Source organism: Labrus bergylta, chromosome 15, assembly GCF_963930695.1.
Source record: "Labrus bergylta chromosome 15, fLabBer1.1, whole genome shotgun sequence".
Lineage (NCBI taxonomy): Eukaryota > Metazoa > Chordata > Actinopteri > Labriformes > Labridae > Labrus > Labrus bergylta.
This window is the reverse complement of record NC_089209.1, coordinates 19775313-19792574: the sequence shown is the minus strand read 5'-3', so window position 1 is coordinate 19792574 and position 17262 is coordinate 19775313. Positions and strand designations below refer to the sequence as shown.

At 37.9% G+C, this 17262-nt stretch overlaps 1 protein-coding gene across 1 annotated transcript; it reads left to right on the top strand.

The window, feature by feature from the left end:
- Positions 1 to 1032: 1032 nt before the first annotated feature.
- Positions 1033 to 16529, top strand: opn8a (opsin 8, group member a). The gene is made up of 4 exons (XM_065963937.1): positions 1033 to 1267; positions 10008 to 10301; positions 11717 to 12042; positions 15531 to 16529. Exons 1-4 carry the CDS (start codon positions 1195 to 1197, stop codon positions 15930 to 15932), a joined length of 1095 nt encoding a protein of 364 aa, XP_065820009.1. The 5' UTR covers positions 1033 to 1194; the 3' UTR covers positions 15933 to 16529.
- The last annotated feature ends 733 nt before the right edge of the window (positions 16530 to 17262 follow it).

The following is a 17262-nucleotide window of genomic DNA, read 5'->3' as shown; positions in this document are numbered from 1 at the left end:
GTAATATTTTTACAAAATAGGGTCATATGAAGTCGTATCTATGAAGGGGATTCATATGATGAATTTATGCATAAAACACAAATTGAAGAAAACCATATTCTTGGCTTAATCTGGTTTTATCTGCAGCCTGCCACATCTCTCACTCCTGACTCGACTGACTGCCGACAGATCAATTCAGTCGAGAGGGTCGAGAGGTGCGGGGCGGACTAAACCATTCTATGCATTCAGAAGGGGGGAGAGGGGCCTTTGAGACAGACTCCACATTTTTTCCAGAAAGGAATTCTGGATGTTTGTTCATTTATTCAGACAATTTTAGTTATCTTATTGCGGTTATGACTTGGAGAAAAAAAGCTAAATAAGAAGTAGATTTTTATTCCAGGCCCATGAAGGGCCCCCCTCCCCACTGGGGCCCTGGGTAGTCAGTCCCACTTTTCCCCCCACTACGACGCCCCTGCTTGTACGCTCATGAAAAATAGTTTATTATACTAAATTAGTATAATAGCGTTTCCCATACAATTCTTCAATTCCTTCATCATGTCTTAAACATTCTAATTTTCCCTTTACGGAAACTTGTAATTCGATCAAATGATGCGGAATGTGACATAAAAACAAAGCTGTCTGTTGTAATTCATCAGATATTTATAAAGCAGTGACAACAATTGTCTCATCTTATCTTTACCCTGCTGGAGCCGACATCGTATTATGTAATAACCTCAGGATTTTATAGATCAAATGCGTTTGTGTGTGTGTGTGTGTGTGTGTGTGTGGAATTTGATTGCTTTTCTTAATAGAGGGGCGGAATGGGTGATAAAATGATTGTTAGCAATCATAGTAATCACATATTAGCACTGTGTGTGTGTGTGTGTGTTTGTATGTGTGTGCGTGCATCAGATGTAGCAGGATGGTGATGGTGGTGTGGTGGAAAACTGATCATAGAGCTGCTGTGAACTGCCCTGTAATGCTAAATGGACCATATGTCAGAGTTTCATGCCTGTACATATATATGGGTGTCTGACAAAGCGTCACACACAGAAACATGAGGATTGCCTGAAGAGGCTGGGAATGCAATTAGGCCAGGTCTGTAGAAGGCAGTGCAGGTGAATTTAGGACTTAACTTGTGAACCTATTAACAGGTGTACAATCCCCCAACTGGAATTCATTTAATTTTGTGTTTTTATCACCAACTGGACAAACATGGAGGACAAATACACATCCAAACTATCGCCTGCTGTGGATTTTTGTGCAGGGATGTACCTGGTAATAATTGGTAAGTACACGGCTTAATTACATTTTAATTAATTTGTTAGATCATGTCATCTCCCATGGAAATATGAAATATCACCAAAGGTACTTTTTTTTTTTTTTTTTTAACCAAACTCTTGAAATCTTCGAGTTCATTGTGTGTACACAGAGACTGTCTAATAATTTGAACCCTTACGATGGTATAACTGCAGGAAAAAATATTTTGTTATAGGGATCAAAAAGGTTGACTAGAGCTGCCATTGGTTGTGGGGTTAATAATTTGATATTTACAAATATGAACATATTGAATTTAAACAATAAAATCTCAAGATGCAAAAAAAAGTATCCGTAGGATCAAAAATAAAAATGCTAGACCATATTTTAGTTGCTTTTAGCAAATTTTTATATATATAACTGATTGTATTTAAAGGGGCCTATATTTTAGGTTTACACCCCATTGGATGATAATTATTATATTATTATATATTATATTATTATAACTTATTTTAAGTAAGGACGTTTGGCAGGTTATGCTGGATAAACGGACTGTAGTACTTTAAAAAAACCTTATCCTAGTTCCACATCAAAACATAAATGTTATTTTTGTTGTCGGTTTTTCTCTGTATTGCATTGATTTTTTTTTGCATTCAGCTGATGAAAATGTTACAAAAATTAAAGCCTCATTATTTTGAACACATTTCATTGAACTTTTTAATGTCCAACAATAATAATTTGACACTCTCAAAAGCGATAGAGCGCACAGCAGACTGGAGCAGATCCTGAAATAATCACTCTTGCAACAAAATGGGGAACGTAATGGGAATTGGAAATGGGTTTGAATCAAACAGATTTTTAATTGAATCGCGACCCCAAGAATTGAAATCGAATTGAACCATGAGATGTTGAAAGATTAACACACCTATTTAAGGATCAAAGTATAGCTGCAGAGAGACCATCAGAATCCAGGAGCTATTATGATTATACATACAGGAATATTTAATAACCACATTTCCATTGTCCCTGTTAAAATGTAAGGGTATTTGTGCAACAGTGTACCTTTAACTTTAACAGTGAAGTTTTGTCACTTTCCTCCTCTGCTGTTTGATTGGCATCTTCCCAGATCGATGTGTCCCCACACGTCTGTGCTTGGTCAGCTGTGTTGCCATCTCCCCGGGTGTTGTAAAGAAAACCACAAAAGATGATCTAGTATCAGGTTGGATTCAGTCCACAGGCTGTTGTTAGGAGAAAAACAAATTGGTTGTCAACGGAGACATACTTTAATTCATCAGTTTTGTTCATTCAAAACTTCCATGCAGTAGCAACAACTTATCAAAGAAACATTAGCCTTCAAAAATCACTGTTTTTGATATCAATATTTCTTTCAAGTAATGCTAAAAAAACATTAAGTGAATTAAGGCGATCAAAGCCAAAGTCACAGCTCTAAGGAAATTCTGAGCTTCCTTGAATTAAAACATTTTGATTTTACAGATCTCACACGTCACACAATTATGTCAGATCGTGTCTTGACTTTGTAATGACTAAAGTATCAAATCAGCCACTGACAAATGCATTACAGTATTGGAAGTGCGGGAAAGGGAATAAGCAAGTCAACTTTTTTTAGACATGGTCACTTCTTATTTAATACCAGTAGCTCTTAATGAATGCAGGAGACCGCTAAAGAAACATGACATTCAATCCCCTACTGATACCTTCAATTGTCGGCTGTAAAGAGCAATATTGTAAATCAAAATAACCTGAAACAAATGAAAAAGGTATTTTCTATACCAATAAATTATGTTTTCATTTTGTTTGTGTACACACACATAAACTACAACTAACGATCTTCCCTAACTGTGTTGGCTATTTCACTTTGAAGGTAATGTACTGAATGAAATTACTTGCATAAGTGTTTCCTGTTTATTTATATACTATTTCATGTACATTAGTCATACCTTTATATGTTAATCAAGATAAACTCAGAATGAGGTTCAGCTATACAAGCAACACCTCAAAAATAGATGCACAAGAGGAGCACTATTTATTTAAAATCCACTGTAGGCTACTGTGAAGTGATAATCATGAAGTAGGTTACAACTACTGCAAAAAAAATAAAAAAAGATATATATTACTATTAAAAAAACAGCAAGTTAATATGCAGGCACAGTTCAATGACCACTGTTTCTTAGGACCACATTGATACTTGTGTAGCAAAACGTCTAGATTCAGATCATTATTGACACCATTTGACAGAATAAAACAGACAGTGCAGCAGTTCGCAAAATCACATAAAGTAATACCTAAACTTCACCAAAAGACTCTCTTTAAAGACAGTAACACTGACATATATTAATGGACATTAATTTCTACAATACGATACTATTACTATCATTGTTTTCACCTGTCTTAACTAGATAATAACTAGCCCATAAAAAACACAGGTAAGGAGTTCAGCTAGCTAAAATGACTGTGGATAAACTTAGAAAAAGACAAATGGTGCCTTTAGCAAGTGTAGGCACTGAACCTACTCACCTATAAAGATAAACATTAATAACAGGGCCACATACCTTAAAGTGGTATTTCGTTTTTAAAGACTTAGAGGAGTCAACACCTGCCTTTCTCACTAATTAATTAACTTGACAAAAGCCAGCTGTGTTTCCAGTGCTGCTCTTTACTCTGTACTCCCCCTACTGGAGACAGATGGTAATAATCAAACATGATGACAATATATCGTTTTAGGTCATAAAGAGATAAAGAGTAAGAAAAATATAAACTCTAATTAAACAGTGATACTATTTTAATTAGTATGTCATAAAATATATGTAAATATATATATATATATATATATATATATATATATATATATATATGTATGTATTTAGGCTACAGCCGACAACTGAACTGAGCAGGGAGGCAGGCATCTGAAGGTGATCTTTCTTCAGTGTTCGCCTGCATTCATTAAGTGGTAATGGGGTTTAATAAGAAATACCAGTGACAATGTATGAAAATGTTTGACTTGCCAGTTTCTTGTCCTGCACACCACTGGTTCACTTCTAATACTGTTATTAATTTGTCAGTTGCTGATTTGATACTCCAGTCATTACATAGTCAAGACATGATCTGACATAATTGTGTGATGTGTGGGATCTGTAAAATCAAAAAATGTTTTAATTCAAGAAAGCTCAGAATTTCCTTAGAGCTGTGAGCTTTGAGCTGGCATTGATCATCCTCATTTACTTAATACTTTTTGTTGACAAAATTTGATCTACATATATTTATTTATGTTTACGTTTGGTTTTTTTTTTCAAACAAGCGATTTATAGGTTCTTACCAAAACACACCTTTTTATTTCCTTCCTCTTTTTCTTATTTTAGTGACTATACAGGGGATCAAGACAGAGAGAGTTCAACTCCAAAGCAATATTATGTATGTTTGCAAACAGTCAGGCCATGTGACTGCGGAGCTGTTAGGGTGTTGTGATCGTTTTTGTCCCTCTGGTGCACCAAAAATCTATTAATGCATCTTTAAGGGTTGACTCAGGAAGCTGGGTCAAAAATGAAAGGTAAAGATTTTTTCTAAAGTGCCTTGCAGTTAAATTATGCTTAAATTATGTCTTAAATTATGCAGGATCATGTCTAATACTTCAAATTTGATTTTGTCCTTTGAAAATACACGTTTTTATCTTTGATTCTGATTCGTTATAGAATATGTTGGCATGTGGTGGAAAAGGTCAGTGAAACTAAGAACATTTGCCAGTGCAGTGAAAACAATTCAGCATGTGAATTGAGACATGAGACAGTCAACATGTATTCGATAGAGATAGATCCACCATTTTTTTAAATAATTTTAAAACTATCTCTACAGTCTAGCTTTCAAACATTAAACATTGTTAATCCATGCCAATTCAATCAAAGTGCTGAATACCATAAAATCCTGTTTTTGCTGTGAAATGTTTATTATTGAACCATAGTGCTCTGTAAACTTTGTCCGCGTGCACTGTAACAGAGTCATTGAGTTCTGCTCTTTATGATTAATGTACAATCATAGACCTGCTTCGGTTCCCATACAACTCTGAGAGCCTCTTATTTACTCCCTGCCTGAGGAGTCTGAGGAGTCTGAGGAGTCTGAAGAGTCGCTGTACAATGATGTTTCTCTGGTTTTCTAATCACATGATTTGACACGTCATCCTGACATAATGGATGAAGCACAAAAAATAAGTGATTATTTGTATGGTGTGACAAACACATACACTTATTCAAACAGTCATTCAGACTGATGACATTTCCATGCATGGAATAAACACTCAAAATACTCTCCTTCATCTCCTTCAGTAAGTAGGAATTTTTCAATATGGTGCCTGTGGTTTCCATGACACATCACGTATAACTATATCATGGTGTTTATTCATATTTTAAACCACTATGTTTTTTTGTTTTTTTTAACTTAATCTTTGTTGTTTTTTGAAATAAATATCTTAAATATTGAAATTGTCACGGTAGAGACACTAAACTTAACTTAGGCTTGCAAGTTAAAGCAGGGCAGAAATATAACGTTTTAGTTGGTCTGCAAGACTGTCCATCATTTTATCAGAGGAGAAAGTGGGATGAGTGAAATAGCATACAAAAAGTCTGAAGTTTAATGATTTACTATGAACAGGGCTCAACACGGGTTGTGGTCCTTGCACAAGCAGCAAGCAAATCATCTAATGCAAATACATTCACTTAGTGTTCAAAATATCAGACATTTCAAGGTAAATGCAGATGAACAAATATTATAAGGAGAGGTGATAAAGCCCAGGGAGTGAGATGCAAGATGATTCTGCAAAACACAACACAAACAATGAAAGCCTTAACAAAGAAGAAATGTCACTTGTAGATGATAGATTCATAGAATAAAATCCTCTGATTCCATTCACTTAAAATACTTTTCAGTGTACAAAGGAATAGAAAGTGCAAACAGATGGTTTCTGTGGCAATCATTTTAAATGATTTGGCTAGTAAGGTAAAACATTGAGTTTAATTCTTGAGACACACAGCTGATGCAAACAGCAATTAACATACAGCTGGAATAATCAAACATGGGAATCTTACTTGTACAGTAGATTTTTGATAAGTCAAGCAGCAACTGAAGACCACCATATTTGCCAAAGGCTATTTGAATGTGTGCAGTGCGTGTCTATTATTTCTGAAGTACAACTGCTGTTTTCATGTTTGGGTCCAGACCAGTTAAACAAGCTGTTCTATCTTGACGTTTGAATTTGTCCACTCATACTGTCCAATGAATCCCACGAGGGAACAAATGATTAGGCAGTCAGTGCTGCTGGCGGGAGATAGAACATCTTCAAAGCTGTTCTTAGAGTGTTTTATAAACAGCATGACTTCTCAACATTGCCTGGCGTCCATCCCAACATCCATCTATCTATCAATTTGATATACTGATAATCCCTGCTGGGCCACCAGTTCATCAAAGGGGCGGACAAACAGAGACAGTCAGGCAAATGTTTGCCAAACATGCCTGTTTTTGGACTGTGGAAGATAAGACGAATACCAATCGATACCCCATGCATGCACAACGTAAGGTTGAAATATTGGTGTCCTATTAATACATTGCTAATAATTCCTTGGTGTTAACTCACTTAGGAACTAAGAGTTCTGACCTCAGCAACACTTTGTTTTCCCTGGCCAAAAAAGTATGTTTGTAGTTTTAAATAATTCCCTGTCTCGCCACTCTTTAAACCTAGGCCACTTCAAAAGACATTTTATTCACCTTTTTATGATTGTGCTTTGAAATGGATGGAGCAACTTGAATTCCCTCCACCACTGAAATCCCTCAATGTTGGAGTGAATTAAAAAAGCCCTCCAAAGCCATTGAATACGCTAAATATATGCGCAGCATATGTGGATTTTATCACCACAAATCTGCCGACAGAAAAGTGTCCACTGATGTCTTATCAATTATGACTGAAAGTTAATGAATAATGCATGAATGCTGATGATTTGTGTCAAAGGTGCTCTGGGAGATCAAATTCCATTAGGACTAGGGAGGGACATGCTTTTTCACAGATTAAAGGGACTATTTATAAAATGAACGCATGTCAGGACAATGTTGCCGTTACATTTCCACATGAGAGATAAATTATGTAAAGCAGGTTGAACCATCGAACACATCAGCCAATCTCTCTAATGGAGGATTCATGAGTGGAAAATATGCAATTTCATATCCAATAGTTTTCTTTTTTTTGGGAGGCACATGCTTTGATAACTCTTTCCTGCAAAAGGTCAGATGTATTGATAACCTGCTTGAAATTTGAATGATTAACCTTAAATGTATGTAATCCAGTAACCTAATCAGATCTTCCTCCTCCTCATCACACATGATCAATGCATTTTCCATCAGCTGAAAACACGTTTTTTTTCATTTACTGAACTTGCAGATTCCTGCTGCTTCTCACTTTTTTCAGATATGCTTGGAAACTGTATATAGCCTACTATAAGTGTGAAACAATTTCTGTGACTCCTGTTTAACTTTAGAATGAGCTAAATCTATGGTATTCATTGATGGTATTGGTTTGTATGGTTTTGTTTTTTACCTGACTTAAAGGGATTGATTGACACCTAGTGACAACCTACATTTTGCTTCATGCAGAGATTAATAAAAGCTCTTATTTTAGCCAAAGACTCTAAACAGAGAGGATTGACCATAGCCTGGCTCATTAAAAAAAAAACTTTAAATAAGTCTCAGTTTAAATAAGTCTCAGAGCTCCCCAAAACATGTCTTTAAATTACTTGTTCAAAATCCACTCTGATCCTGACAGCATACATAAACCCCTCTATTAATTCAGCTCTTCTCAGAACAGGCTGTTCCTGTGTCTATAGCTTTACATGCAATAAGCTTAATCTGACTACATCAATCTCTGGAATGGCTTTGGGTGACTTTCTTGCACCATGCCCTATTGTGTATGGTGGGAAAGGAGATTCAGAGGGCACTGTCATGACCGGCTCAAAGGCCATGGCAAATAAAAGGAGAGTTATCAAACTACCACTTAGGAAGATAAGGTTTGGAAGTCAGTGGCGTCAGTATGTGAGTTGGTATGTGAAAAGTGTATTATGTGTTGGATGGAAAAGGGAGCTGATGCAATGAAATAAGGCACATGCAGAAAAGTTGGACCCAGGTGCTCTCCGTCACGCCTACCAATTACATGTACCTGCAACACAAAAGAGAAGACACAACTTAACAGAGGGCCATCACACACTGGACTTAAATCTTCCTATACCATGACACAAATTAACATAGTACTTTGTTTTTGTCTGCTGTACATGAAACAAAGGTGAGAACCTACTCTCTGAAGTTAACTGGGCATTAACCAAAAAGTCCAGTACAACCACATTGAGTAGTTAGAAGAGCACAAGATGAAATGGGAAGCAAATAAAAGGGGTGAAGGCAAACCACTCAGCAGAAGTATATTTCCTTAGTTGTATACCTAATTGTGTTGGTATTAGAATTCAACAAATAGCCAACTCCAGAGATCAAGATCTATATGAAGGGGGTTGGAAATTGTGAAATACATGGAATTCCTGAAGCAGCTGTTTAAGTTTCTTTGTGTCAGTAAGGTTGTTGAATATGCGGCCAGAGAAAGCTATTCTATTTTGAGATGAGCAGAGTCTGGAGTTAACCAGGCATGGTATGAGAACCAACAAGTCTGTGAGCCTGAAAGGGGGGATATCCCCACAGGGACTGCGGACAGTAGAAAGGAAATGGTTATTGAATTTACCGGAGGCAGGAGTTACTGAAGTAGCAGCACATTGCAACCATTGTGTGAATGATCACATCTCAGAATTCACAGCACATTGCACCTCAGAAGACTTACAGCAGCAGAACATGCTCTGATGAGCCCTGGCCTTTGTTGTGAAAGGATTAGAGAAGTATCAGAAGACTTCAAAAGCTATTTATCTTGGAACCACCATGTATGTATGTATCACCCACCAGCGATGGGTGAGATCAAGAAAAGGATAATGCGCGACGAGGTGTCAAGTATCCGGAATTTAAGGACGTTGTGGATGCCAGAACCTTCCAACATCAGTTTAGGACTGTTGCTTCAACTGAGTCCAGAACTTCCACATAATGAACACCTTGATGTGCAATATCCTGCTTAAACTATGGTCACTTGCAAAGAAAAAGTGAAAAAGGTCCTTTAAAATAATGTTATTCTGGAAGTTGTCTATCAAAAGCTATAGATTTTAACAATAAATTGTTTCCCTCACAAGGAGATCAGATCTTAGCTCCAACTCTGCAAGATATCAGAGATATTTCTCTTGGCTCAGCTTTTAGCTTGACAGCTAACAGTTTGCAAGCCAGATTTATGGTCAGCAACATTGTGTTCACATGAAATTAAGTAAATATAACATAAAAGTTTAACAATAAGACTAACCAAGAGGCCAGATCATGTGTCAGGTAGTGTGTTGGTAGCAGTGGGATGTGTATGATGGATTATGAAGGCCACATTAAAGGAAAATCATAATCTTATGAGAAAACAGTGACATTAAGAGAATAAAGTACATTTCATATAGTTGTAATTTGTCTAGAACAAAGCTGTAATTTTAGGTTTTGGTTAGCGTACTTTTCGTTTAAGAGGAATAGCAAAGGAACAGCTAGCCGCCTGTGCTAATATTAGGAACTTGGAATATTTGGTCAAATTAAACTTTAGTTTTTCTTGTATCGTTAATATAGAAAGTGTGCGCTTTCTTTCCTTTCTGTTTTCTGTCCATCAGCTTTTTTTTCTATCCTTGGGAATGCAGCAGTCCTGGTAAGTGCATCTCGTCGCCTCACCGTTCTCAAAGCCCCCGAGCTGCTGACAGTGAACTTGGCTGTCACAGACATCGGCATGGCCCTCAGCATGTACCCCCTATCCATCGCTTCAACTTTCAACCACTCCTGGATTGGAGGTGACGTTTCGTGCCTCTACTACGGCCTGATGGGCATGATCTTCAGTGTGACCAGCATCATGACCCTGGCTGTGATGGGGATGGTCAGGTACCTGGTTACAGGAAGTCCTCCAAAGACAGGTAGTGTCATGCTAAATGAAATTTGAAGACTATCAGGTAACCTCTGAGTGAAAAACAGATGACTTCAAAAAAGGGCAAGCTGATAATTAGGTCAAATGTCACTGGGATTATCCCATCTTAATGTAAACCTTAGTGGAGAAACCTTTTGAATTTCTATAATTAATGTTATTGACAGTAGGGTGGGATTAGACTCAATTAGACTAAAGCTCTTGGGAAAATCATTGATTGTTGAAGACCAATTAAGATCAAGTCTTTCTAGAGAGCTGCTGTGACATAAACGTTGATGCTTGTTTCCTTCCTGCACCATGGCAGCGAATAGGTTATTGTATGAGAATGCAGGAAGAATCCTGACTGTTAAAGCAGCTAAAGGGTAATTTCATGTTGTGTTAATTTTGGCAGTCCCTGTGGTCAAGCAATAAGTCTTATTCCTTTAAAGATCCTCTACTTTACATCTTTTGAATTTCTACGCACTATACTATTTCATTTTAAGTGGCCACAATTTTTCTGAATAGGAAACCTAAAACCCATTGGTGCTACACCTTTGTGTATCCTCAGAAACCGATGTCATGACCCGGCATGACAAAAACAAGGGACACGTAAGGTTTAACTAAGCAGTGCTGAAGTTTATTACAAAAGCTGACAAAAATAATAACAATTTACAACAAGAGTGAGGTGTGTTTGTCTGTGTTGACTGTTGGGTGAGTGTAGGATGTGGGTGAAAATGGTGAACGTGTTGCCTTAAGTAACGTTTAAGCTCAATGAATTGTCACTGTTGGTCATACAGGGAGTTAGTGTGCAGAAAAAAGGTTTTGTGTTTCTTGAAAACAGTCAAATTGCAGAGATAGATGTGTTGATAGGGGTGACTTAAATATTAAAGAAAAAAACAAATATGAACTGAACTGTTGTGCTGTTGAACTGTATATACACAGTCGTACTGATATTCAGAACAACAACACTGACCCTTGTGTTATTTTGACTCAAGCAACTTTGGGAAACATTTTGATAAACCCCTGTCGACAAAACTGTTTGTTTTTATGGACTGTTTTGTCGATAGAAGTCATACAGAGGCCCAATTATTGAATTTGGTCTGTTTCATATCCAGTCAAAAACATTCTACTCAGAAAAAGATGATGCAGGTAGCATTTGAGATGATATTGCCATGACTCATAATAATAGGCTAATCTTCTCTTAAATCAAAAAGCAGAACTCTAATAGTTGATTTCACAGTACATGTTTGATTGCACTGCTATGGTTTTGCACTGGTATGATTTCCTTATAGATCAGACTTTCATGCTCTGCCAATTAAAAAGGGCAATTATTACATATTTGCTGATTATGCTTTTTGATGCAAAAGCATAATAACAGAAGTAAAATTCATACATTCCTAACAGATTTATTAATGGGTTTGTGTGCAGGCATTAAGTTCCAGAGGAGAACCATCAGTATGGTGATCATCGGGATCTGGCTGTATGCGAGTCTGTGGGCCGTGTTTCCTCTGGTGGGCTGGGGAAGCTACGGGCCTGAGCCGTACGGACTAGCCTGCTCGATAGACTGGACCGGATATGGGGCGTCTCTAAACCACTCCACCTTCATCATGACTCTGTCTGTACTCTGCACATTCCTCCCCTGTCTGGTCATCCTTTTTACCTACTTTGGTATTGCCTGGAACCTACACAGGGCCTACCAATCCATCCAGAGCAATGATTTTCAGTACGGCAATGTGGAGAGGAAAATCACTCTTGTAAGTATAAAGATGGTCAATGCTGTATTGATTGAAAAAAAATCTCTCCCTGATTTTAATGGCAGGAGAAATCTCAGGAGAAATTTCAGGAGAAATCTCAGGAGAAGTCTCACATGACACAATTTGTGAAATGCATATATTGATTAAGAGGTTTTTGCTGCTCATGCAACACGTTCTCTTGTGCAAAGCTACACAGCCATTTAAAACTGCAAAGACCACCAATAATCACACAAGGCTCTGCATTTTTCTTTTCATTGAAGACTTGGTTCATCTATTGAAACATTTTTTCTTATGTTCATGAAACTTAAATAAGAAATAAATAAGTACACAAAAAATAAGACATAGAGACAACGGTAGCAACAAACACTGTGCTGGTGAAAACAGTCTATTATAGATAATAAGAGCAATTGACAAAGAGTGGTCTTTCTTGTAAGGGTTGTAGAAATATCTCCCATTACTCCTTGGTGTATATCACTTCTATGTGAGGTGATGGAAATATATATAAGTTTCCGGATGAGATCTGAAAGCCTATGTTGTACGTCTGATCAAAGCAGCATAATAATTGTCTGTCCACATGTGTGAGGCTATGTGCATACACTGAGTGTGTCAGTGCATATTCATGAGTGTGCAGAAGACGAAGAGGGTGATGGGAAAGGGGTGCTAAAATGAGATCACAAGGCAAACAATTTCCACAACATTTTGAAGCTGATACTACTTTTTATTGGTTTTTTTTATACTGAATGAAACATTTGCCTTCATTTACAAATCGGGCGGGCTAGTAATGAAACAGAGAGTTTATCTTTATAGAGATTTTGTTGATAAAAATGTAACCAAGTAAATCAGCAGTTTTAAACTATGGTGAGAGTGTGTCTATCGGAGATTAGAAGAGAAAGTGTTTCATTGATCTTCCAATTGTGCTTAAAGGCACTCAAGGTCAGTGACAGGTCACTGTGTGATAACACCTTGATTTCTAGGAAAAACAAAGATTTAGTCTTATAGATGTGGGAAAGCCCCCCGGCTACAGAGCATGTGTCAGAGTGTGTGCGTTTGTTTGTATGCAAGTGCTTACTCTACAATGTGGCTCTTTCACTTTGTGTTCTCCAACATGATTGGTAAAAGGTTCCTCTAAAATACTAATTTGTTAGCTGCACTGGAGCTTGTTTCCACGTTCCATTTCAGAGATGTGGATTCATTAATTCTGTCTGAAAGTCTGGAAGTCCACCTTTTTATTTATAGAGAAGCAGGCCACTTGATTAAAGAAAATGGATGCCTTTTATCCATTTACTCTGCCCAGGCAATCAAAATAGCTGAAACCTGTGGCGTATTCATGAAATGCACTGTTTCACTCTGGTCTCAGCATCACAGCCACCAAGCTGCTCTCTTACACAAGAGCAGACAAAAAGTAAACCCTTTTAGCTCAAATAGCACAGATTAACTTGTATGTTAGGGTTTCAACTTCATTCATAATATGGAACCACTGCATATCTTCTCAATGATCTGTATTTGCCAAATTGTTTACATGCATCATGATGAACCAAACAGACCTTGGACATGCTCATTTATGCTTTTACATACTCTGCATTTGTTTTCATTCATGTTCACATGGGAATTACTACGCTGACCTCATTGATCCACTTAATATTCCTTGATGTGAAGAGAGGAATATTGATGAAGTGGACTATTCAAGGGATGAATTATTGACTCTTCATAAAGTGCCATGGGGAATTTGGGAAGAATAATTTTCAAAGTATTGCTAGTCATCCTTAATTAAGAACCATTCATTTATGTTTTATTATTAAATAGGAAAATCCTTCGTGATCTAATGTTCAGCAGTCAGTTATAGTTTAAAAAAAAAAAAATTGGGGCACTGGTGGCGCAGTGGCGCAGTGGTTAGTGTGCGCTCCACATGTATGGAGGCTGTAGTCCTCCAAGCGGGCGGCTCAGGATCAAATCCCACCTGTGGCTCCTTTCCCACATATCCTTCCCCTCGCTCTCTCCCTGATTTTTCCGACTCTATCCACTGTCCTATCTCTCCATTAAAGGCCCAAAAAGCCAAAAAATAAAACTTAAAAAAAAAAAAGTAATAATAATAATTATAATAGACGGAGGACACAGACATGCTGTGCTTTCACACTTGCACTAAACTCCTGAAACATTTCTAAAATGTTCTCAGTTATCTGCATGTGCGTACTCAAACACATTTTTCACTCAGAAAATTCCAGGTAAAGGGGGTGATGACGTTCATATGCTGCGATCAGCGCACAATCATGCTTCATTATGTTTTCTATTTTCCAGTATGCTCTTCGCCGCTCTTTTGTTGATTATGTGAATGTGTCAAACTACACAAAGCATTGGTATCAATGCAAACATTTTCAACAGACGCTGTTGTTTTGTCCGCTGCTTCTGCATCATTCTTTTGACGTCATCTCTGTCGTCCTGAGATCCCCCCACTCTCCTCTGAGAGGCACAGAAGCTGCGAGGTGAATGTGTGAACAAGCAACTCATTAAGATTTCAGGGCTAGTCTGCCTGAAATATTCTTAAAAATTTCAGGAGGGCACATGGGAAAACAGCTTATGTTAATGACTTACAATGAAACAAACAGTCAAATCCCTCATACAAGATGATTTAACAAAAGCATCACTGGGTAATTTAATATGATGACAGCCCCTTATACTATTAAATTCACTTATTTAAAGCACTGTTTATGTTAAGTAATCGCTCACAAATCATCAATATGATTAACACGACATATCATCCTACCCAGGAATGTACTTTATTCTCTGGTGTTTCAAGTTAACTTTTAATCAGCTATGAGGCTTTATGCTGCTTTCAGGCTTTACTATCATAGATGCTTTACTTCATCAATGCTTCAAGCAAGTTAAAAAAAAACTTTGACTATATTAGATTAAACACTTGTTTGCTTTGTTAGTAAGAACTAATTGGAAAAGCAGATTGATATCTCATGTCTGTAAGTCTATAGTTTAGCTTTTCCCAAAAACTAAAAATGGGGAAATCCAATAATTTGACCGTTTACCGTTGGATTTATGCTAGGATCAACCAAAAACAAAAGGCCTATGTTTTTAAGAGGGTTTTCCTCCTCTATCACTTTATTCACATTCCTAAGTTGTCTGTGATTTGTCACGGCACTCAGCAGCATAGCACGCAAACACAAGGTAGCCTCCAGTTTCTCCTACAGATTGACCAGGATTTAAACTAAGTCCAATTTAAACCCATCCGTGGGAAAAGACACGAGTGATATTGATTGTCTTATCTAACTCTCAACATGAAATCACATAAACCTTCTTTCAAAAAATGTCCAACCATACTTGGAAATGGTTTCATAATTCAGCAGAGTGCTGTTAAATGTTTCTTCTATTTCAACCTCTTCCTTCCTTTTATGGATCCCTCTGGCCTCCTTCATCAAAGTCATTTCCCCTTGTTTTATTCTCTTTACTCTTTATGCCAAACCCTGCTCTTTTTATTTCAGATGGCTGTGATGATCAGTTCAGGCTTCCTTGTTGCCTGGGCACCCTACGTGGCTGTGAGCTGGTGGAGCATGTTTCACGAGCAAGACAACATGACTCCATTCATTACCCTGCTACCTTGCCTCTTCGCCAAGAGCTCCACCGTGTACAACCCTCTCATTTATTTCATCTTCCAGCGTGCGTCCCGGCACAAGCCTCTGTACATGCAGAGGTTGATGCTTTGTTGTTCCCTTCAGGCCAATTCACCTGCCAAAGGAGGTAAACTGGAAGACAAACTTGTCAAAGGTTCTGACTGCACCTTATTTGGAACAAGGACTAATGAAACCTGTACTGGTCTAATGGGAGATCCTGGGAGTCATTCTGGGAGTCAGATAATGCCTTTGGCTGATACTCTACCTATGTGAGGAAGTGTGCATCGCTATTTGACTTACTTAACTTAGCCACTCCAATGATAATCAAATATGATTAGCTCAAGTTGCTGTTTAAATGAAGCTCTAGCGTAAGTTCAGTCAGGAAGTCTATATAACTGCCTTCACAATCGGGTCTTTCTCATTCATCTTTTTTACTTACTTACTCTTGTTTCCGCTGTCATTCTTGAGCTGTCATTCTTGAGCTGTCATTTTCTGGGGGCTGTCATTGGTTAATCAGCTGTCTCGTCAGCAGTACTCACCTAACCAATGGCATGGTGTTCTGCCCTTATTTTCAACCTATCATCATACTGCTCCCCTTTTAAATATGATTCTTTCTCTCCCTTAGTTCCTTCATGCTGATGTTTTGTGCGCCCCTCCTCCTCCCCAACACCGCCATCTCGCAGAATCATCATCCATCATTTCTCATCCCATCTGGTCTCATCAAGTCATCAGCTTCACCACCACCAGTGTCTGAACTCCATGGGGGGGGATCTATTCTGACGTTGCTAAGAATTGTCATTCTACACTTCGCCCACCCCATAGAGTTCAAGCTCCAAATGATTTCTGTCAAGAAACATTTCCATATTTCATTGTAATAAATAATTGTCTTTATTTAATTGTCTCTCCTGATTGAACTTAACTTAATACTTGAGAAAGGTTGGTTCTATGCCAGACAGTTGTTTGGTTGTGTTAGCTGTTTCCCAATGTTTTCAACCTTGATGCTATGCTAACGGCTATGGGCTCTAGCTATTGAGGAGCTTGTTAGCTTAGTCGAGACTTGTCAAAGGAATGAAACAGCAAACTTTTTCTGTAAAACAAAACAAAATCCAACAAATGTTGGAAAATAAGCTATCTATCTATTAAAACGTATTGTCCTTTTTATTAGGTACAAAACTAAAAGCTTTCAATGAAGACGGTGCACTTTTATAAGTAATTACGTGTCACACTTGGTGTTAAGCTTACAGGTTGTTAGCTCTAGCGAGCAAGGGGCAAATTCACTTAGTGTAAGACTGGCAAAAAAATAAAAGGCAAGCTTGTTGTATCAAGACAGCCTAAAGGCCCTGACACACCAGGCAGATGGCAAAGAATTACTGGCGATGAAGGCCGACTGTGGCGCCGCCTCACGTTGCCTCTGTGTTGGCAAAAAAAGTTGCACTTGAACACACCGCAAAGAATACAGCCGACGGCCAACCACCACATACGTTCTGCGCATGCGTGAGAGGCAATAACTCTCCATGCCAGCAGGCAAACTATTTTCCTGCCAAAGCGGGGGCCTGGCAGAAAAAGTTTGGGATCCACTGACCTTAGTCGATTGAATACAAAA

Bases quoted from the DNA above. Each gene is read 5' to 3' on its own strand.
- opn8a (XM_065963937.1), top strand. From the start codon at position 1,195: ATGGAGGACAAATACACATCCAAACTATCGCCTGCTGTGGATTTTTGT. The intron at 1,268-10,007 runs GTAAGTACACGG...TCTGTCCATCAG, and splicing joins GATGTACCTGGTAATAATTG to CTTTTTTTTCTATCCTTGGG. The intron at 10,302-11,716 runs GTAGTGTCATGC...GTTTGTGTGCAG, and splicing joins AGGAAGTCCTCCAAAGACAG to GCATTAAGTTCCAGAGGAGA.